Source organism: Oncorhynchus nerka, linkage group LG4 (assembly GCF_034236695.1).
Source record: "Oncorhynchus nerka isolate Pitt River linkage group LG4, Oner_Uvic_2.0, whole genome shotgun sequence".
NCBI lineage: Eukaryota > Metazoa > Chordata > Actinopteri > Salmoniformes > Salmonidae > Oncorhynchus > Oncorhynchus nerka.
The window spans coordinates 22,901,583-22,919,308 of NC_088399.1; the positions used below are offsets into that span (position 1 = coordinate 22,901,583).

At 44.3% G+C, this 17,726-nt stretch overlaps 1 protein-coding gene across 1 annotated transcript in view; it reads right to left on the reverse strand.

Annotated features, from left to right (window-relative positions):
* Positions 1-17,726, reverse strand: part of LOC115120723 (laminin subunit gamma-3-like) — a 235,120-nt gene that overhangs the window by 20,660 nt on the left and 196,734 nt on the right. Inside the window, 4 exon segments of the mRNA XM_065018086.1 lie at positions 7,356-7,490; positions 7,949-8,025; positions 9,589-9,842; positions 12,417-12,653. Of these exon segments, the coding sequence (XP_064874158.1) occupies positions 7,356-7,490; positions 7,949-8,025; positions 9,589-9,842; positions 12,417-12,653 (703 nt within the window).

A 17,726-nucleotide genomic window follows, 5' to 3' on the forward strand; every position in this document is an offset into this window, starting at 1 on the left:
AAAACTAAGGAGATGATTGTGGACTTCAGGAAACAGCAGAGGGAACACCCCCCTATCCACATCGATGGATCAGTAGTGGAGAGGGTAGCAAGTTTTAAGTTCCTCGGCATACACATCACAGACAAACTGAATTGGTCCACTCACACTGACAGCGTCGTGAAGAAGGCGCAGCAGCGCCTCTTCAACCTCAGGAGGCTGAAGAAATTCGGCTTGTCACCAAAAGCACTCACAAACTTCTACAGATGCACAATCGAGAGCATCCTGGCGGGCTGTATCACCGCCTGGTACGGCAACTGCTCCGCCCTCAACCGTAAGGCTCTCCAGAGGGTAGTGAGGTCTGCACAACGCATCACCGGGGGCAAACTACCTGCCCTCCAGGACACCTACACCACCCGATGTTACAGGAAGGCCATAAAGATCATCAAGGACATCAACCACCCGAACCACTGCCTGTTCACCCCGCTATCATCCAGAAGGCGAGGTCAGTACAGGTGCATCAAAGCTGGGACCGAGAGACTGAAAAACAGCTTCTATCTCAAGGCCATCAGACTGTTAAACAGCCACCACTAACATTGAGTGGCTGCTGCCAACACACTGTTATTGACACTGACCCAACTCCAGCCACTTTAATAATGGGAATTGATGGGAAATGATGTAAATATATCACTAGCCACTTTAAACAATGCTACCTTATATAATGTTACTTACCCTACATTATTCATCTCATATGCATACGTATATACTGTACTCTAGATTATCGACTGCATCCTTATGTCACTAGCCACTTTAACTATGCCACTTTGTTTACTTTGTCTACATACTCATCTCATATGTATATACTGTACTCGATACCATCTACTGTATGCTGCTCTGTACCATCACTCATTCATATATCCTTATGTACATATTCCTTATCCCCTTACACTGTGTATAAGACAGTAGTTTTGGAATTGTTAGTTAGATTACTTGTTGGTTATCACTGCATTGTCGGAACTAGAAGCACAAGCATTTCGCTACACTCGCATTAACATCTGCTAAACATGTGTATGTGACAAATAAAATTTGATTTGATTTGATTTGATAGCATCAATGCCATCCTCTTGCAGGAACTGCTGACACACTCCAGCCACATGAGGGCTAGCATTGTCTTGCATTAGGAGGAACCCAGGGCCAACCGCACCAGCATATGGTCTCACAAGGGGTATGAGGATCTCATCAGTACCTAATGGCAGTTAGGCTACCTCTGGCGAGCACATGGAGGGCTGTGCGGACCCCCAAAGAAATGCCACCCGACACCATGACTGACCCACCGCCAAACTGGTCATGCTGGAGGATGTTGCAGGCAGCAGAACGTTCTCCACGGCGTCTCCAGACTCTGTCACGTGCTCAGTGTGAACCTGCTTTCATCTGTGAAGAGCACAGGGTGCCAGTGGTGAATTTGCCAATCTTGATGTTCTCTGGCAAATGCCAAACTTCCTGCACGGTGTTGGGCTGTAAGCACAACCCCCACCTGTGGACATCGGGCCCTCATACCACCCTCATGGAGTCTGTTTCTGACCATTTGAGCAGACACATGCACATTTGTGGGCTGCTGAAGGTCATTTTGCAGGGCTCTGGCAGTGCTCCTCCTGCTCCTCCTTGTACAAAGGCGGAGGTAGCGGTCCTGTTGCTGGGTTGTTGCCCTCCTACGGCCTCCTCCACGTCTCCTGATGTACTGGCCTGTCTCCTGGTAGCGCCTCCATGCTCTGGACACTACACTGACAAACACAGCAAACCTTCTTGCCACAGCTCGCATTGATGTGCCATCCTGGATGAGCTGCACTACCTGAGCCACTTGTGTGGGTTGTAGACTCCGTCTCATGCTACCACTAGAGTGAAAGCACCGCCAGCATTCAAAAGTGACCAAAACATCAGCCAGGAAGCATAGGAACTGAGAAGTGGTCTGTGGTCACCACCTGCAGAACCACTCCTTTATTGGGGGTGTCTTGCTAATTGCCTATAATTTCCACCTGTTGTCTATTCCATTTGCACAACAGCATGTGAAATTTATTGTCAATCAGTGTTGCTTCCTAAGTGGACAGTTTGATTTCACAGAAGTGTGATTGACTTGGAGTTACATTGTGTTGTTTAAGTGTTCCCTTTATTTTTTTGAGCAGTGTATATTTAATATTTGAGATTCTTCAAAGTAGCCACACTTTGCCTTGATGACAGTTTTGCACACTCTTGACATTCTCTCAACCAGCTTCATGAGGTAGTCACCTGGAATGCATTCCATTTAACAGGTGAGCCTTGTTAAAAGTGAATTTGTGGAATTTCTTTCCTTTTTAATGCGTTTGAGCCAATCAGTTGTGTTGCGACAAGGTAGGGGTAGTATACAGAATATAGCCCTATTTGGTAAAAGACCAAGTCCATATTATGGCAAGAACAGCTCAAATAAGCAAAGAGATATGATAGTCCATCATTACTTTAAGACAAGGTCAGTCAATGCAGAACATTTCAAGAACTTTGAAAGTTCCTTCAAGTGCAATTTAAAAAAAACATCCAAACTCCTGACTGGTACTGTATACATATACAGAAGACAGAGATGTGTAAATTAGAAGTTGGTTCATGTGCTAGCCTGTTAATCCATCATTAGTATGCTAGTCTACCGTGCATTTGGAAGGTATTCAGACTTTTTCCACATTTTGTTACGTTACAGCTTTATTGTAAATTTGATAAAATATTTTTTTCCCTCATCAATCTACACACAATACTCCATAATGACAAAGCAAACACAGGTTATTAGAAATGTTTTAAATGTATGATTTGGACATGATTTGTTAAGGTACACACCTGTCTTTTTAAGATCCCACAGTTGACAGTGCATGTCAGAGCAAAAACCAAGCCATGAGGTCGAAGGAATTGTCCGTAGAGCTCCGAGACAGGATTGTGTCGAGGCACAGATCTGTGGAAGGGTACCAAAAAATGTCTGCAGCATTGAAGGTCCCCAAGAACACAGTGGCCTCCATCATTCTTAAAAACCTCTCTGGGATATTTGGTACGGTCGTGTCCAACCCCGCCAACAGCCAGTGAAAGTGCAGGGCGCCAAATTCAAAACAAGACAAATCTCATAATTAAAATTGCTCAAGCATACAAGTATTTTACACCATTTTAAGGATACAATTCTCGTTAATCCAGCCGCAGTGTCTGATTTCAAAAAGGCTTTACAGCGAAAAGCACCACAAACGATTATGTTAGGTCACCACCAAGTCACAGAAAATCACAGCCATTTTTCCAGCCAATGAGAGGAGTCACAAAAAGCAGATATATAGATCAAATTAATCAATAACCTTTGATGATCTTCATCAGATGAAACTCATAGGACTTCATGTTACACAATACATGTATGTTTTGTTCGATAAAGTGCATATTTATATCCAAAAATCTCATTTTATGTTCAGTAGTTCCAAAACATGAGGTGATTTTGCAGAGCCACATCAATTCACAGAAATACTCATAATAAACATTGATAAAAGATACAACTATTACACGTGGAACTTTAGATGAACTGCTCCTTAATGCATCCGCTGTGTCAGATTTTTTAAAAACTTTACGGAAAAAGCACACCATGCAATAATCTGAGACCAAAACAGCGTTCAGAGACCAAAACAGCCAAAGAGCTATCCGCCATGTGGGGTGTCAACATTAGGCAGAAATAGCATTATAAATATTCACTTACCTTTGATGATGTTCATCAGAATGCACTCCCAGGAATCCCAGTTCCACAATAAATGTTTGATTTGTTCGATAAAGTTCATAATTTATGTTCAAATACCTTCCTTTGTTAGGGCGTTTGGTAAAAAAATCCAAACGCGCGTGAAAAGTCCAAAAGGTTATATTACAGGTCGTAGAAACATGTCAAACTAAGTGTAGAATCAATCTTTAGGATGTTTTTAACATGAATCTTCAGTAATGTTCCAACATTATTTGCCTGTAGAAAAGCAATGGAACGCAATCTGCAAGACACCTGGCTCAATCCCCTCTCATTCGGCCCCACTTCACAGTAGAAGCATCAAACAAGGTTCTAAAGACTGTTGACATCTAGTGGAAGTCTTAGGAAGTGCAAGATGACCAATATCTCATTGTATCTTCAATAGGGAATGAGTTGAAAAACGACCAACCTCAGATTTCCCACTTCCTGGTTGGATTTTTTCTCAGGTTTTCGCCTGCCAAGTGAGTTCTGTTATACTCACATACATCCTTCAAACATTTTTAGAAACGTCAGATTGTTTTCCATCCAACCATACTAATTATATGCATATTCTAGCTTTTATGGCTGAGTAGCAGGCAGTTTACTCTGGGCACCTTATTCATCCAAGCTACTCAATACTGCCCCCCAGTCACCAAGAAGTTTTAAATAGAAGAAGTTTGGAACCATCAAGACTTCTTTGGCCGCCCGGCCAAACTGAGCAATCGGGGGAGAAGGGCCCCAGTCAGGGAGGTGACCTATAACCAGATGGTCACTCTGACAGAGCTCCAGAGGTCCTCTGTGGAATTGGGAGAACCTTCCAGCCAGAGCCCAGACTTGAACCCGATCGAACATCTCTGGAGAGACCTCTGTTTTCGCTTTGTCATTATGGGGTATTGTGTGTAGATTGATGAGGAACAAGGGGTCTGAATAATTCCCGAATGCACTGTATTTGGCCTTCTACAGTAAATTTAGGCGACAACCACCTATGCTATGCAAAAACATTTTTTGCCAATGAATTGAAGTTGAACATCGTCTAATGCATCCATTGAATTAAATGTGCAATACAAAAGTGTAGTGCCTAGGCCTATTTTATTAAAGAAACCCTGGCTGTTGACATATGCAACAGATCGCAAAGCAGGGAATCTCCATTCCACATTGAGCTCATTTTTGGAAATGGCAAGTTCAATTTTTCCTCCATAAATGCATATCAAGTGCAAGTACGCTTCCCAGCAGCTCACATTAGCAGGATGGGGGGCCTTTTCATTAGGAGGGACATCTACCGTGGATAGCTAAAATAATGATAAACACTTCCTCAATTTAAATATTAAACCTGTGGGGACACCTATAGCCTACATTTGATCATTGTTGCCTTTTATCGTCTAGATGTTGAAATATCTTCATGCCTAGAATAAAAACCACCAGACTCATTTGAATGGAAAATAATAATAATTACATGGGGCAGTTTAGAAAAATAAATCCAGTGCAAATCTTCCTCTGGAATAAGGCACATGCTGGGATAATGATGACATAACCAACGTCTCTAGTAATGCTGTAGCTGTCTCTCTATCCCCCCATCAAACTTTCCTTTACAATTCATTTGATAGTCAACTAATGTTAGGCGTTAGGCTATGCTATAATGTAGCCCAGACATTCTTTCTGATCGACTACAGCCAGGAAGATGAGCCTAGTTTTTTTAAATACGTTTTTAGGAAAGGAAAAATGTGATGTGTGTGTCTGAGGTGTGCTGCTGACTTTGATTGACGAGTCTTTTTAGGGTGTGTGTGTGTGTCTGTGTGAGTTCACTAATTCTCTCCATGTCCATTCAGAAACTTTGTCATGGAAAATATGAATGTTGTTTCCAACTCCCAATCAGCAGCTGCGGTAAATCCGTCTGCATATTGAACTTTGAGATTGCCGAAAGGCCAGTCTCTTTGGCAATGACAAGGAGTGGCACGGAGTGGAATGTTAGCTAAAGAGACTGTTACCCAGGCTAACTCCAGTGTGCTCTAAACAGCTGCTATAAAGAGTAGGATTCATGACCTTGTTTTGTGGGGCACCACTACAGCTAACACCACACCTGGGTCCTATTTGGGAGAAATATACCGAGGAGAAAAGGAGAGGAGCAACAACATTGTGTAAATGAAGTGCTGTGTTGAGATATTGCTTCTGTTTTTATCCATGCAGGTTAACAGGTTTTTTTGCACCTCATATTGAGCCTTTAAAATGATGTTGTGTTGGAGGAATGGTGGGGCAAGAAAGAGAGAGAGAGAGTGTGTGTATCTGCGTGTGTACTGTGTAGGTTTGTATGTATGTTTAGATTAAAGATTAGAGCGTTTAATAGTCAAATGTACAGGGTTACAGATGTATTACAGGGTACAGTGTAATTCTTGAGCTCTGAGCTCCAAAAATGCAGGACATATTAACAACTGTGGCACTGATACATTTTCATTGTGGTGGAAGCAGGGGGGGAGCACCAGGGAGGCAGCAGGAGGGAGACAGTGGGAGCAGGTTGCTGACTAGTTGTGGTTATTCAACAGTCTGATGGTCTGGAGGTAGAAGCTATTGGCCAGTCTTACAGTTCTTGCCATGATGCTCCTGTACTGCCTGTGTCTGAGTGATGGAAGCAGGGAGAACAGGCCATGGCTTGGGTGGCTCGGGTCCCTGATGATATTCTTGGCCTTCCTGCGATACCTGGTATTGTAAGTGTCCTGGAGGGCAGACAGTGTGCACCCAATGGTGCGTTTGGCTGAGTGTACCACCCTCTGTAGCACCTTGTGGTCCGCGGCGGTGGAGATGCCATACCAGGCTGTCATGCAGTTCGTCAGTATGCTCTCGATGGTGCTCCTGTAGAACACTGTGAGGGCCCTCGGGGACAGGCCAGATTTCTTCAGCATCCTGAGGTTGAAGAGTCGCTGTCGTGGCTTCTTCACCACGGTGTCCGTGTGGTTTGACCATTTCAGCTCCTCTGAAGTGTGTACGTCAAGAAACGTGAAGTGGTCCCATGCTGTCAGAGGGCCTGCCTCTTCCCTGTAGGCCATCTCGTTTTTGTTGGTGTTCAGGCCTACTGCTGTTGTGTCGTCAGCGAATTTGATGATGGAGTTGGAACTGTGTGTGACCACGCAGTCGTGGGTATACAGGGAGTACAGGAGGGGACTGAGTACGAACCCTAGTGGGGCCCTCGTGTTGAGAATCAGTGTTGAGGAGGTAATGTTGCCTATCTTCACCCTCTAGAGGTGTCCCGTCAGGAAGTCCAGGACCCAGTTGCATAGGGAGGAGTTCAGTCCCAGGGCCGTTAGCTTTGTGGTGAGCTTAGAGGGTACTATATTATTGAAGGCTGAGCTGTAGTCAATGAACAGCATCCTCACATGTGTATTCCTTTTGTCCAGGTGGGTAAGGGCAGTGTTCAGTTCATTGTTGATTGTGTCGTCCGTGGATCTGTCAGGGGTATCGGCGAATTGGAGAGGGCAGAGTGTGTCGGGGAAGGAGGAGGTGATATGGTCTTTGACTAGCCTCTCGAAGCACTTCATGATGTGTGTGTGTGTGTGCGTGTGCGTGTGCGTGTGCATGTGCGTGTGCGTGTGCGTGTGTGTGTGTGTGTGTGTGTGTGAAATGTGTAGTTACTCACTGCTCTGTGAGGTTGCTGATGTATTCCTTTGTAGAGTTGTCCTCCAGTAGGTCCATCAGTAGAGAGTAGGTCTGGTTGGAGGCCATGAATGCCTTGGTAGCTATAGACTCTATATGACCAGACATCTCTGTGTGGCTGACAGATAGAGAGAAAAACAGATAGGGTATTAGATATATGGGCCTGACAACCACACCTGGGTTCAAATAGTGTTTGTTTGACTTCAGCTTGGTTGATCTTGTCTGCCGCAATGGAACTGAATAGAACCAAAAATGCTAGCCCAAACCCTGCCCATCTGGCACTCCAGGCAGGTTTGATGAAACACTTTCAATTATTTGACAAAAAAACAACTGGTCTGCTGAGGAGAAGTCAAATGGATTCCAGCTATTGAGTTAATCTCTCCATTTCCTCTCCCTAGACTTAATATATTACTTCTGCATAATAAGCTTTTGTATTGTTGTCATTGATTGAGGGTGTCTGTGGCAGGCCAGCCATTGTGCGATTGACAGATGGAAGAGGCAGGGCCTACATTAAGGGAGATGACCTTTGTTTGCCATAATTGGCCACTTAAAGTCGATTGAACTCAACTGACTTACCTTTTCATAAGGACCTCTGATTGGTTCACCGCTGAGTTCCATCGGTTGGGCACCGGTGGCACCTCGAAAGGAATGACCTTTGGAAAAGCATAGAAAAAATGAATGAAATGAAAGCGTGCAGAGGTGGCAGGCTAGCAGACAAAAGTAAACTGTCTAAGGACAAGGTGCTACACATATGCTCTGGATGGGATGTGACGTCAGTTGATTTAAAACCTGAATTGTGACCAAGCACAGTTATTAGCTAACCTTACATGACCCCATGACCAGTGTTAAACTCACAGAAAGTAGACTGACTCAATAAAGTCATTTCAGAAAGTCATACTGAAGGCTCCATCTACAGCACATATTCACTCACTAACGTATACAGTCAATGTTTCCATTTATAAGTCCTAGTGCATAAATGTTGACTATTTCACTGTGTGACATTTCTTTTGAGAAAGTGCTAATAAAATAGAGGAAAGTGAATCACAGTATATGACACGCAAAGATGTTCTCTTCCTATTTCAGAGCCGTTCTGCTTGTTAATGTGGAATTGCAATGCTCTGGCTCCAGGCTTGCGCACACACACACACACACACACACACACACACACACACACACACACACACACACACACACACACACACACACACACACACACACACACACACACACACACACACACACACACCGCCAAAACAAGCGCTCTCATTTCCCCAAAACCACATAACATGGCAGCCATATTCATAATAGATCCCAAGCTGCTGCTAGTGAGCATGGAGCGACTGGGAAAAGCTTGAGCTGTGGGTGCAGAACAAATTGTTCATTTCATTTGAGCGTCAGTCAGAGAAACTGTGTGCTCTCTCTCTGCTCTCTCTCTATGGTAGGGATATGGAGCTTCAGAGGGAGAAATACTGCACTTTAGCCATCACTGTGGATCAATACATTACACCTCTACTGAATCATCAGTATCCTTCTCAGGATAAAAAATATGGCAAAATACTTGAAATGGACAAATGACTATCGACCTCGTCAACATATATTGTGTGAACTCTACTGTATACGTGTGAACTCTACTATATACATGTGAGCTCTACTGTATACATTAATGTATGATACTGCTTATTATAATAAGATAAACTAGAGTTATGACTGCTTCAAATGACTCAACAGCAGGCATCGATGTGTCAGAGACAGTGCCTGTGTCCCAATAAAATCATTTTTCTACTGAAATGTGCACACGTTCACTACTTCCCACAAACACAATGGCCTTGGATTGGTGGAGGCATGGCTAGCGTGAGTTTCCACCATATTTCTTATGCCAGTCATTTACTTTAAAATCAGTGAAGGGAAGTGAACAAGTGCACACTTTGAAAGGAAGGAGAAATATAGATGTAGGATCTTAATTTGACCATCCTGTTTCAGAATTTAATAATTGTAGTGTATTTGAGGTTTAAAATTTCTACTTTGACATTTCAGACATAATTTTCCCTTACGAAAAATGCATCAACCCCTACAAAAATGTTGATTAATTAAAATAATTACAATTCACATTTCCTGTTGCTGTAGGATTATTTCCTGGCTGTAGCAAACTGGCTCAAATTAAGATCTGACATCTGTAATTAGGACATAGCCAAAGTGAGAGTAAATGTTCCACTGACCATGTTGTCCAGGTCCAGTGTTGCCTGCTTTAGCTGTGTCTGTGCACTTCTGACCACTGATAGAGTGTCACCAAGGGTACTACACAATGTTCTCCGCCCGTCCTCCTTCCCCTTCTCCTTTTTCTCCTCCTCCTGCTCTTCTTCCATGCTGGCACTACAGTTCATAGCTGGGGTAACATTGTGCAGCTGGGCTGAGAGAGTGTGTGTAGACGTCTCCATGAGAGCAAACTGTTTAACCAAGGCTTCCTTTGCCTCTACAGAGAAACAGAAAAACACTGATGTGATAGAAAAACACACAGCATGGATCGTTAAATGGATCCCTTTGATTCTATTTCAATGTTATTGTTATTTAGGACAGAAGTACTGCCAGACCCTTTATAGTAGGACTTTGTACTGGAACTGTTGCCTTTGATTTGATTTGATATTATTTATTTTTTTAACCTTTATTTAACTAGGCAAGTCAGTTAAGAACAAATTCTTATTTACAATGACGGCCTACATATGATCATGGATTGCATGTGGTCAGTCGTCAATTCAGACTGAATTCACTGTTTGTGCTAAAAACGCTCTCTGTATGTCCGGGTGCCTTTGGTTATTGTTGTAGCTTTATGGTTAAGTTGTTTATTGCAGTGTGCATCGCTGGTGTGAACTTCTGGCTCTATCTGTGAGAGGAGGGTGTTTACTGCATCCTCTGTGGGATGTTATCCTGCATTTGTGTGTTTGTCTCTCTCTCTCTCTCTCTCTCTCTCTCTCTCTCTCGCACTCTCTCTCTCTGTGTATGTGTGTGTGTGTGTGCGTGCGTGCGTGTATGTACAGTACCAGTCAAAAGTTTGGACACACCTACTCATTCAAGGGTTTTTCTTAATTTTTACTGTCTTGAAGGAGTTCCCACATATGCTGAGCACTTGTTGTCTGCTTTTTCTTCGCTCTGTGGTCGAACTCATCCCAAACCATCTCAATTGGGTTGAGATCGGGGGATTGTGGAGGCCAGGTCATCTGATGGAGCACTTCATCACTCTCCTTCTTGGTCAAATAACCTTTACACAGCCTAGAGGTGTGTTGGGTCATTGTCCTGTTGAAAACAAATGATAGTCCCACTAAGCACAAACCAAATGGCATGGCGTATCGTTGCAGAATGCTTTGGTCGTTAGGCTGGTTAAGTGTGCCTTGAATTCTAAATAAATCACATACAGTGTCACCAGCAAAGCACCACCACACAATCACACCTCCTCCTCCATGCTTCACGGTGGGAACCACACATGTGGAGATCATCCGTTCACCTACTCTGCGTCTCACAAAGACACAGTGGATGGAACAGAAAATCTCAAATTTGGACTCATCAGACCAAAAGACAGATTTCCACTGGTCTAAAATCCATTGTTCATGTGTTTTGGCCCTAGCAAGTCTCTAATTCTTATTGGTGTCCTTTAGTGGTGGTTGCTCTGCAGCAATTCAACCATGAAAGGCTTGATTCACGCAGCCTCCTCTGAACAGTTGATGTTGAGATGAGTCTGTTACTTGAACTATGTAAAGTATTTATTTAGCCTGCAATCTGAGGTGCAGTTAACTCTAATGAACTTATCCTCTGCAGCAGAGGTAACTCTGGGTCTTCCTTTCCTGTAACGGTCCTCATGAGAGCCAGTTTCATCATGTCGCTTGATGGTTTTTGCAACTGCACTTGAAGAAACTTTCAAAGTTCTTGAAATGTTCTTCATTGACTGACCTTCATGTCATGAAGTAATGATGATAGACTGTAATTTCTCTTTGCTTATTTGAGCTGTTCTTGCCATAATATGGACTTGGTCTTTTACCAAATAGGGCTATCTTCTGTATACCACCCTTACCTTGTCACAACACAACTGATTGGCTCAAACGCATTAAGAAGGAAAGAAATTCCACAAATTAATTTGTAACAAAGCAAACCCGTTAATATAAATGCATTCCAGGTGACTACCTCATTTCACCTTTATTTAACCAGGTAGGCTAGTTGAGAACAGGTTCTCATTTGCAACTGCGACCTGGTGAAGCTGGTTGAGAGAATACTAAAAGTGTGCAAAGCTGTCATCAAGGCAAAGGGTGCTACTTTGAAGAATCTCAAATCTCAAATATATTTTGATTTGTTTAACACTTTTTTGGTTACTACAGAGCAGTGTAGCCTTTTTAGCAATGTGGCGGTGTACCAGCGTCCTGTGGGGAGCGGTCGGGCAGGCATAATCCTGATTAGACTTCTCATCATAATGAAGAAGAGGCATTAAAAATTCGCTAGCTGCATGTCTGTCATACAAACAGGGATTAAGATGGTCACACACAGTCCTGCCTTCTATGAACTGTATTGTTGGAATTTAGCCTCCATTCGATCTATGTCAATGAGCCTGTAAGCCTTTTATGGTACTTTTGCCCCCCTGCTCATAAGATAATGAGAAAGTCAGCAAGTGTGGAGAGAAGATTGTAAGGCTGGTTGACTCCTGATTCATGCTGATTCTGTCTCTTTCCATCCCATTATGTTTGGTTTAATCATTATATTGTTGTGTTACATCTTTAACAATGTCAAGCTGAACAGAGTCAGCTAGGCACGGACAGTCATTCCGGGTGCAGCTTGGTGTCCACTATTCTAGGTATACTAGACAGTCTAGTATGGGATAGCATGATGGTATTGTTATCTACAGTATGAGCTAGGCCATGTGTCAGGTATAATGGCCAAATAGGAGCACAGTGGTAAACAGCATTGGCAGTCAGATTTCTGCTGACTGGTTGAATGAAAATGACAAACTGTTAGAATGTTTTCTGATTGGTCGTGTGGAATGAGTGGGTGGCTGATGATTGGTTACCTTGGATAGCCAGGAAGTCCTCCAGCGCATTGGGCAAGCTGTCCTCCCCCTGATGCCCACGCTCGTGATGCTGTCGCTCGTGAAGCTGTCGCATGTGATACTCCCGCACATGATGGTGGTTCCCGTAGCCCCTCCGGCAGTCGAAGCGTGCTAGGAGATTCTCCAAATCCTGCAGCCGAGCCTTCAGCCTCCCTGCCTGTATAGGAAAACACCAGAACAGCAGACAATGGAGGATTTGTGGGAGAGATTGTCAATGATAAAAAAAATATAAAGCCAGGCCTCTGTGATTAAACACATTCCTGGCTGGGGTGCCAAACACGCTCAGAGTAGGCAACTAGCAGGCTCAAACTGTGTGTGAGTGTGTGTGTGTGTGTGTGTGTGTGTGTGTGTGTGTGTGGCTGCTAAGCACTAGCAGGTGAGCAGGTTGGTGGAGATGGCACTCCTTTACTCCTGAGTGGCACAGCGGTCTAAGGCACTGCATCTCAGTGCAAGATGTGTCACTACAGTCCCTGGTTCAAATCCAGGCTGTATCACATCCGGCCGTGATTGGGAGCCCCATAGGTGGTGCACAATTTGCCCAGTGTTGTCTGGGTTTGGCTGGGGTAGGATGTCATTGTAAATAAGAATTTGTTCTTAACTGACTTGCCTAGTTAAATAAAGGTTAATTTACAAAAATGATAATAATACCATTTCATTTATTCACTGCAGCCCCCCCCCCCCGATAGGTAAAATCACTGTTCTTAATCTAGGCCAAGTACCACAATTAGGCTACTCACAATATAAGACAATAGTGTATCTTGTGTTTTAAATTCTCCTTCATACAGCACAAGTGAGGAAAGGAAAGGATTTCTTCCTGTGTCTTTACTGTCCCTCTATCTCTCTCCACCCCCTGTTTTTCCTCTGCTGTCTTTAGAAGGGATGAAGGTGTGCAGAAAGCCAGCAGTGAGAGAGAGAGAGAAAAAGAGATGAGAGAGAAAACACAAACTACTTTAGCAAGAACAAGTATACTTTACAGAAACTACAAAATTCTGCTATTAGATGTGCCTGCCACTGTATAGAGACTGGAACAAACTGTATGGGACATGTATTTGGTGCTGATCTGGAGACATGGAGACATGAGAAATAAACTGGATCATTAAAGCAACTGTCGGCTATCCAAATGGCACCCTGTTCCCTATATAGTGCAGTGCACTACTTTTCACCATTTGGGATGCAGTCAGCATCTATTTCTGTAGCTGTTTTTGTATCAGTGACTTCACATTGACTTCAGTCTGATTTATTATTTATCTTGGTTTTTGAAGAGGCCAGATGGCCACCATTGTTAGACTACAAACACACCCTTGGGTAGGAGTTTGAATAGACTTACTAATTGTTGTTTTGGAGCAAATTTCATTATGCAATGGCGATGGGTCAATAACAACAGCGGGGGGGTATAAGGGGGCCTCGTATATGTGACATGTTTTTCTGGGTTTTATAATAAAGACATTTACAGTAATTTAACTGTGCCAGTGAGCAAGGGGGGGGGGGGGGGGGGGTTACAAATACTCTCATGAGTGCCAGGTAGGTAAGACCTTTAACTATGATGGCTGTGCCCTAAGTAACATGCAAGGGAGCGGGTCGAGAGCTTCGAGTTGCTCGTCCCTCCTCCAAATCACTAAGGGCTTAAAATGGTCCACACACGCACAGACGTGAAGAAGGTGTGACAGTGCCTCTTACCCCTCTAGTTACTGCCCTTGTTATCATGGAGTTGCTTTCCTTGAGCATGATATGCCGGCATAGAGGTGGAGGGGCAAGACCATGCAGGATCTTAAAGACAAGGCTTGCATCTACATACTGCTTAAAGCTATCCAGACTGAATAAATTATGTTTGTGGATGATGTAGTAGGCTTGATTACCAACAATGACAGATCAGCCTACAGGGAGGAGGTGAAGGCCCTGGATGTGTGGTGCCAGGAAAATAACCTCTCCCTCAACGTCAACAAAATGAAGGAGCTGATCGTGGACTTCAGGGAACAGCAGAGGGAGCACGCCCCAATATCCACATTGACGGGGCCGCAGTGGAGAAAGTGAAAAGCTTCAAGTTCTTTGGCGTACATACAGTATTACTGACATTCTGAAATGGTCCACCCACACAGACAGTTTGGTGAAGAAGGCGCAACAGCGCATCTTCAACCTCAGGAGGCTGAAGAAATTTGGTTTGGACCCTAAGACCCTCACAAATATTTACAGATGCACAATTGAGAGCATCCTGTCGGGCTATATTACTGCCTGGTATGGCAACTGCACCACCTGCAGGGCTCTCTAGAGGGTGGTGCGGTCTGCACAACGCATCACCGGGGGCACACTGACTGCCTTCCAGGACATCTACAGCACCCGATGTCACGAGAAGGCCAAAAAGATTGTCAAGGACATCAACCACCCGAGCCACTGCCTGTTCACCCCGCTACCATACAGAAGGCGAGGTCAGTACAGGTGCATCAAATCTGGGAAAAAGACTGAAAAACAGCGTCTATCTTAAGGCCATCAGACTGCAAGCCATCACTAGCCGGCTCCCACCCGTTTACTCAACCCTGCACCTTAGAGGCTGCTGCCCTATATACATAGACATGGAATCACTAATCACTTTAATAATGGAACACTAGTCACTTTAATAATGTTTACATACTGCTTTACTTATTTCATATGTATATACTGTATTCTATTCTACTGTATGTTAGTCAATGCCACTCCAACATTGCTCGTCCTAATATTTAGATATTTTGTAATTCCATTATTTTAGAACAGCACCGCCCTCGATTGCATGGCGCTACAGAGGGTGTTGCGGACAGCCCAGTACTTCACTGGGGCCGAGCTACCTGCCATCCAGGACCTCTATATCAGGTGGGGAGAAAGGAAGGTCCGGAAAATCATGAAAGACTCCAGCCATCCAAGCCATATACTGTTCTCTCTGCTCCGCATGGCAAGCGGTACCGGTGCATCAGGTTCTGACACCAACAGGCTCCTGAACAGCTTCTATCCCCAAACCATAATACTGCTAAACAGCTAACAAAATGACTACACTGACTATATGAGTTAACCCTTGTATTTATTTTGAAGATGGCTAGTCAACATACCCCTATACATACTGTATCTACCTCTATCACTTCAGTATCCCTGCAAATTGTAAATATGGTATTGGAACTGACCCTGTATATAGCTTTTACTTTCTCGTGTTATTGCATATTTTTATTTCTTGTGTGTTTTTGTTGTATCATATTTTATTTTTAGTACTATATTGATATTGGTTACTGCTTAGTTGGGATTAGAGTTTGCAAGAAAGGCATTTCCCTGTACTTGGGCACGTGACATCAAAACCTGAAACAAACTCAGCCTGCATGTCACAGAGAGGCCCAGATAGCTTGCAGCTAGTGTGGGAGAAACAACCTCAGCCTGCATGCCACAGAAAGGCCCAGATAGCTTGCAGCTAGTGTGGGAGAAACAACCTCAGCCTGCATGCCACAGAAAGGCCCAGATAGCTTGCAGCTAGTGTGGGAGAAACAACCTCAGCCTGCATGCCACAGAAAGGCCCAGATAGCTTGCAGCTAGTGTGGGAGAAACAACCTCAGCCTGCATGCCACATAAAGGCCCAGATAGCTTGCACCTAGTGTGGGAGAAACAAACTCAGCCTGCATGTCACAGAGAGGCCCAGATAGCTTGCAGCTAGTGTGGGAGAAACAACCTCAGCCTGCATGTCACAGAGAGGCCCAGATAGCTTGCAGCTAGTGTGGGAGAAACAACCTCAGCCTGCATGCCACAGAAAGGCCCAGATAGCTTGCACCTAGTGTGGGAGAAACAACCTCAGCCTGCATGCCACTGAGAGGCCCAGATAGCTTGCAGCTAGTGTGGGAGAAACAACCTCAGCCTGCATGCCACTGAGAGGCCCAGATAGCTTGCAGCTAGTGTGGGAGAAATAAACTCAGCCTGCATGCCACAGAGAGGCCCAGATAGCTTGCAGCTAGTGTGGGAGAAACAACCGGTGGAAGAAATGACCGGAAGGAGAATTGGTGATTTCAGAGGGGGTTAGACTACTAAGCTTGAGTGGCAGGTTTGATGAGAGGGGCGGCCAGATGAACAGGGTGGGTGACTTGAAATCGTGCATTCAGATTCACAGATTCTATTTCCAGTATTGATTGAGATATATTCCTGTATGATGATATGGCCTCTTAGTGGCTTAAAGCCTCATGTGTCTCATCTTAATAGCACCCTCTAGTAGCTCATAGCCTCGTGTCTCATCTTAGTAGCACCCTCTAGTAGCTCATAGCCTCGTGTCTCATCTTAGTAGCACCCTCTAGTAGTTTATTGCCTCGTGTCTCATCTTAGTTGCACCCTGTAGTAGCTCATAGCCTCGTGTCTCATCTTAGTAGCACCCTCTAGTAGCTTATAGCCTTGTGTCTCATCTTAGTAGCACCCTCTAGTAGTTTATAGCCTCGTGTCTCATCTTAGTAGCACCCTCTAGTAGCTCATAGCCTCGTGTCTCATCTTAGTAGCACCCTCTAGTAGTTTATTGCCTCGTGTCTCATCTTAGTTGCACCCTCTAGTAGCTCATAGCCTCGTGTCTCATCTTAGTAGCACCCTCTAGTAGCTTATAGCCTTGTGTCTCATCTTAGTAGCACCCTCTAGTAGCTCATAGCCTCGTGTCTCATCTTAGTAGCACCCTCTAGTAGCTCATAGCCTCGTGTCTCATCTTAGTTGCACCCTGTAGTAGCTCATAGCCTCGTGTCTCATCTTAGTAGCACCCTCTAGTAGCTTATAGCCTTGTGTCTCATCTTAGTAGCACCCTCTAGTAGTTTATAGCCTCGTGTCTCATCTTAGTAGCACCCTCTAGTAGCTCATAGCCTCGTGTCTCATCTTAGTAGCACCCTCTAGTAGTTTATTGCCTCGTGTCTCATCTTAGTTGCACCCTCTAGTAGCTCATAGCCTCGTGTCTCATCTTAGTAGCACCCTCTAGTAGCTTATAGCCTTGTGTCTCATCTTAGTAGCACCCTCTAGTAGCTCATAGCCTTGTGTCTCATCTTAGTAGCACCCTCTAGTAGCTCATAGCCTCGTGTCTCATCTTAGTAGCACCCTCTAGTAGTTTATTGCCTCGTGTCTCATCTTAGTTGCACCCTCTAGTAGCTCATAGCCTCGTGTCTCATCTTAGTAGCACCCTCTAGTAGCTTATAGCCTTGTGTCTCATCTTAGTAGCACCCTCTAGTAGCTCATAGCCTCGTGTCTCATCTTAGTAGCACCCTCTAGTAGCTCATAGCCTCGTGTCTCATCTTAGTTGCACCC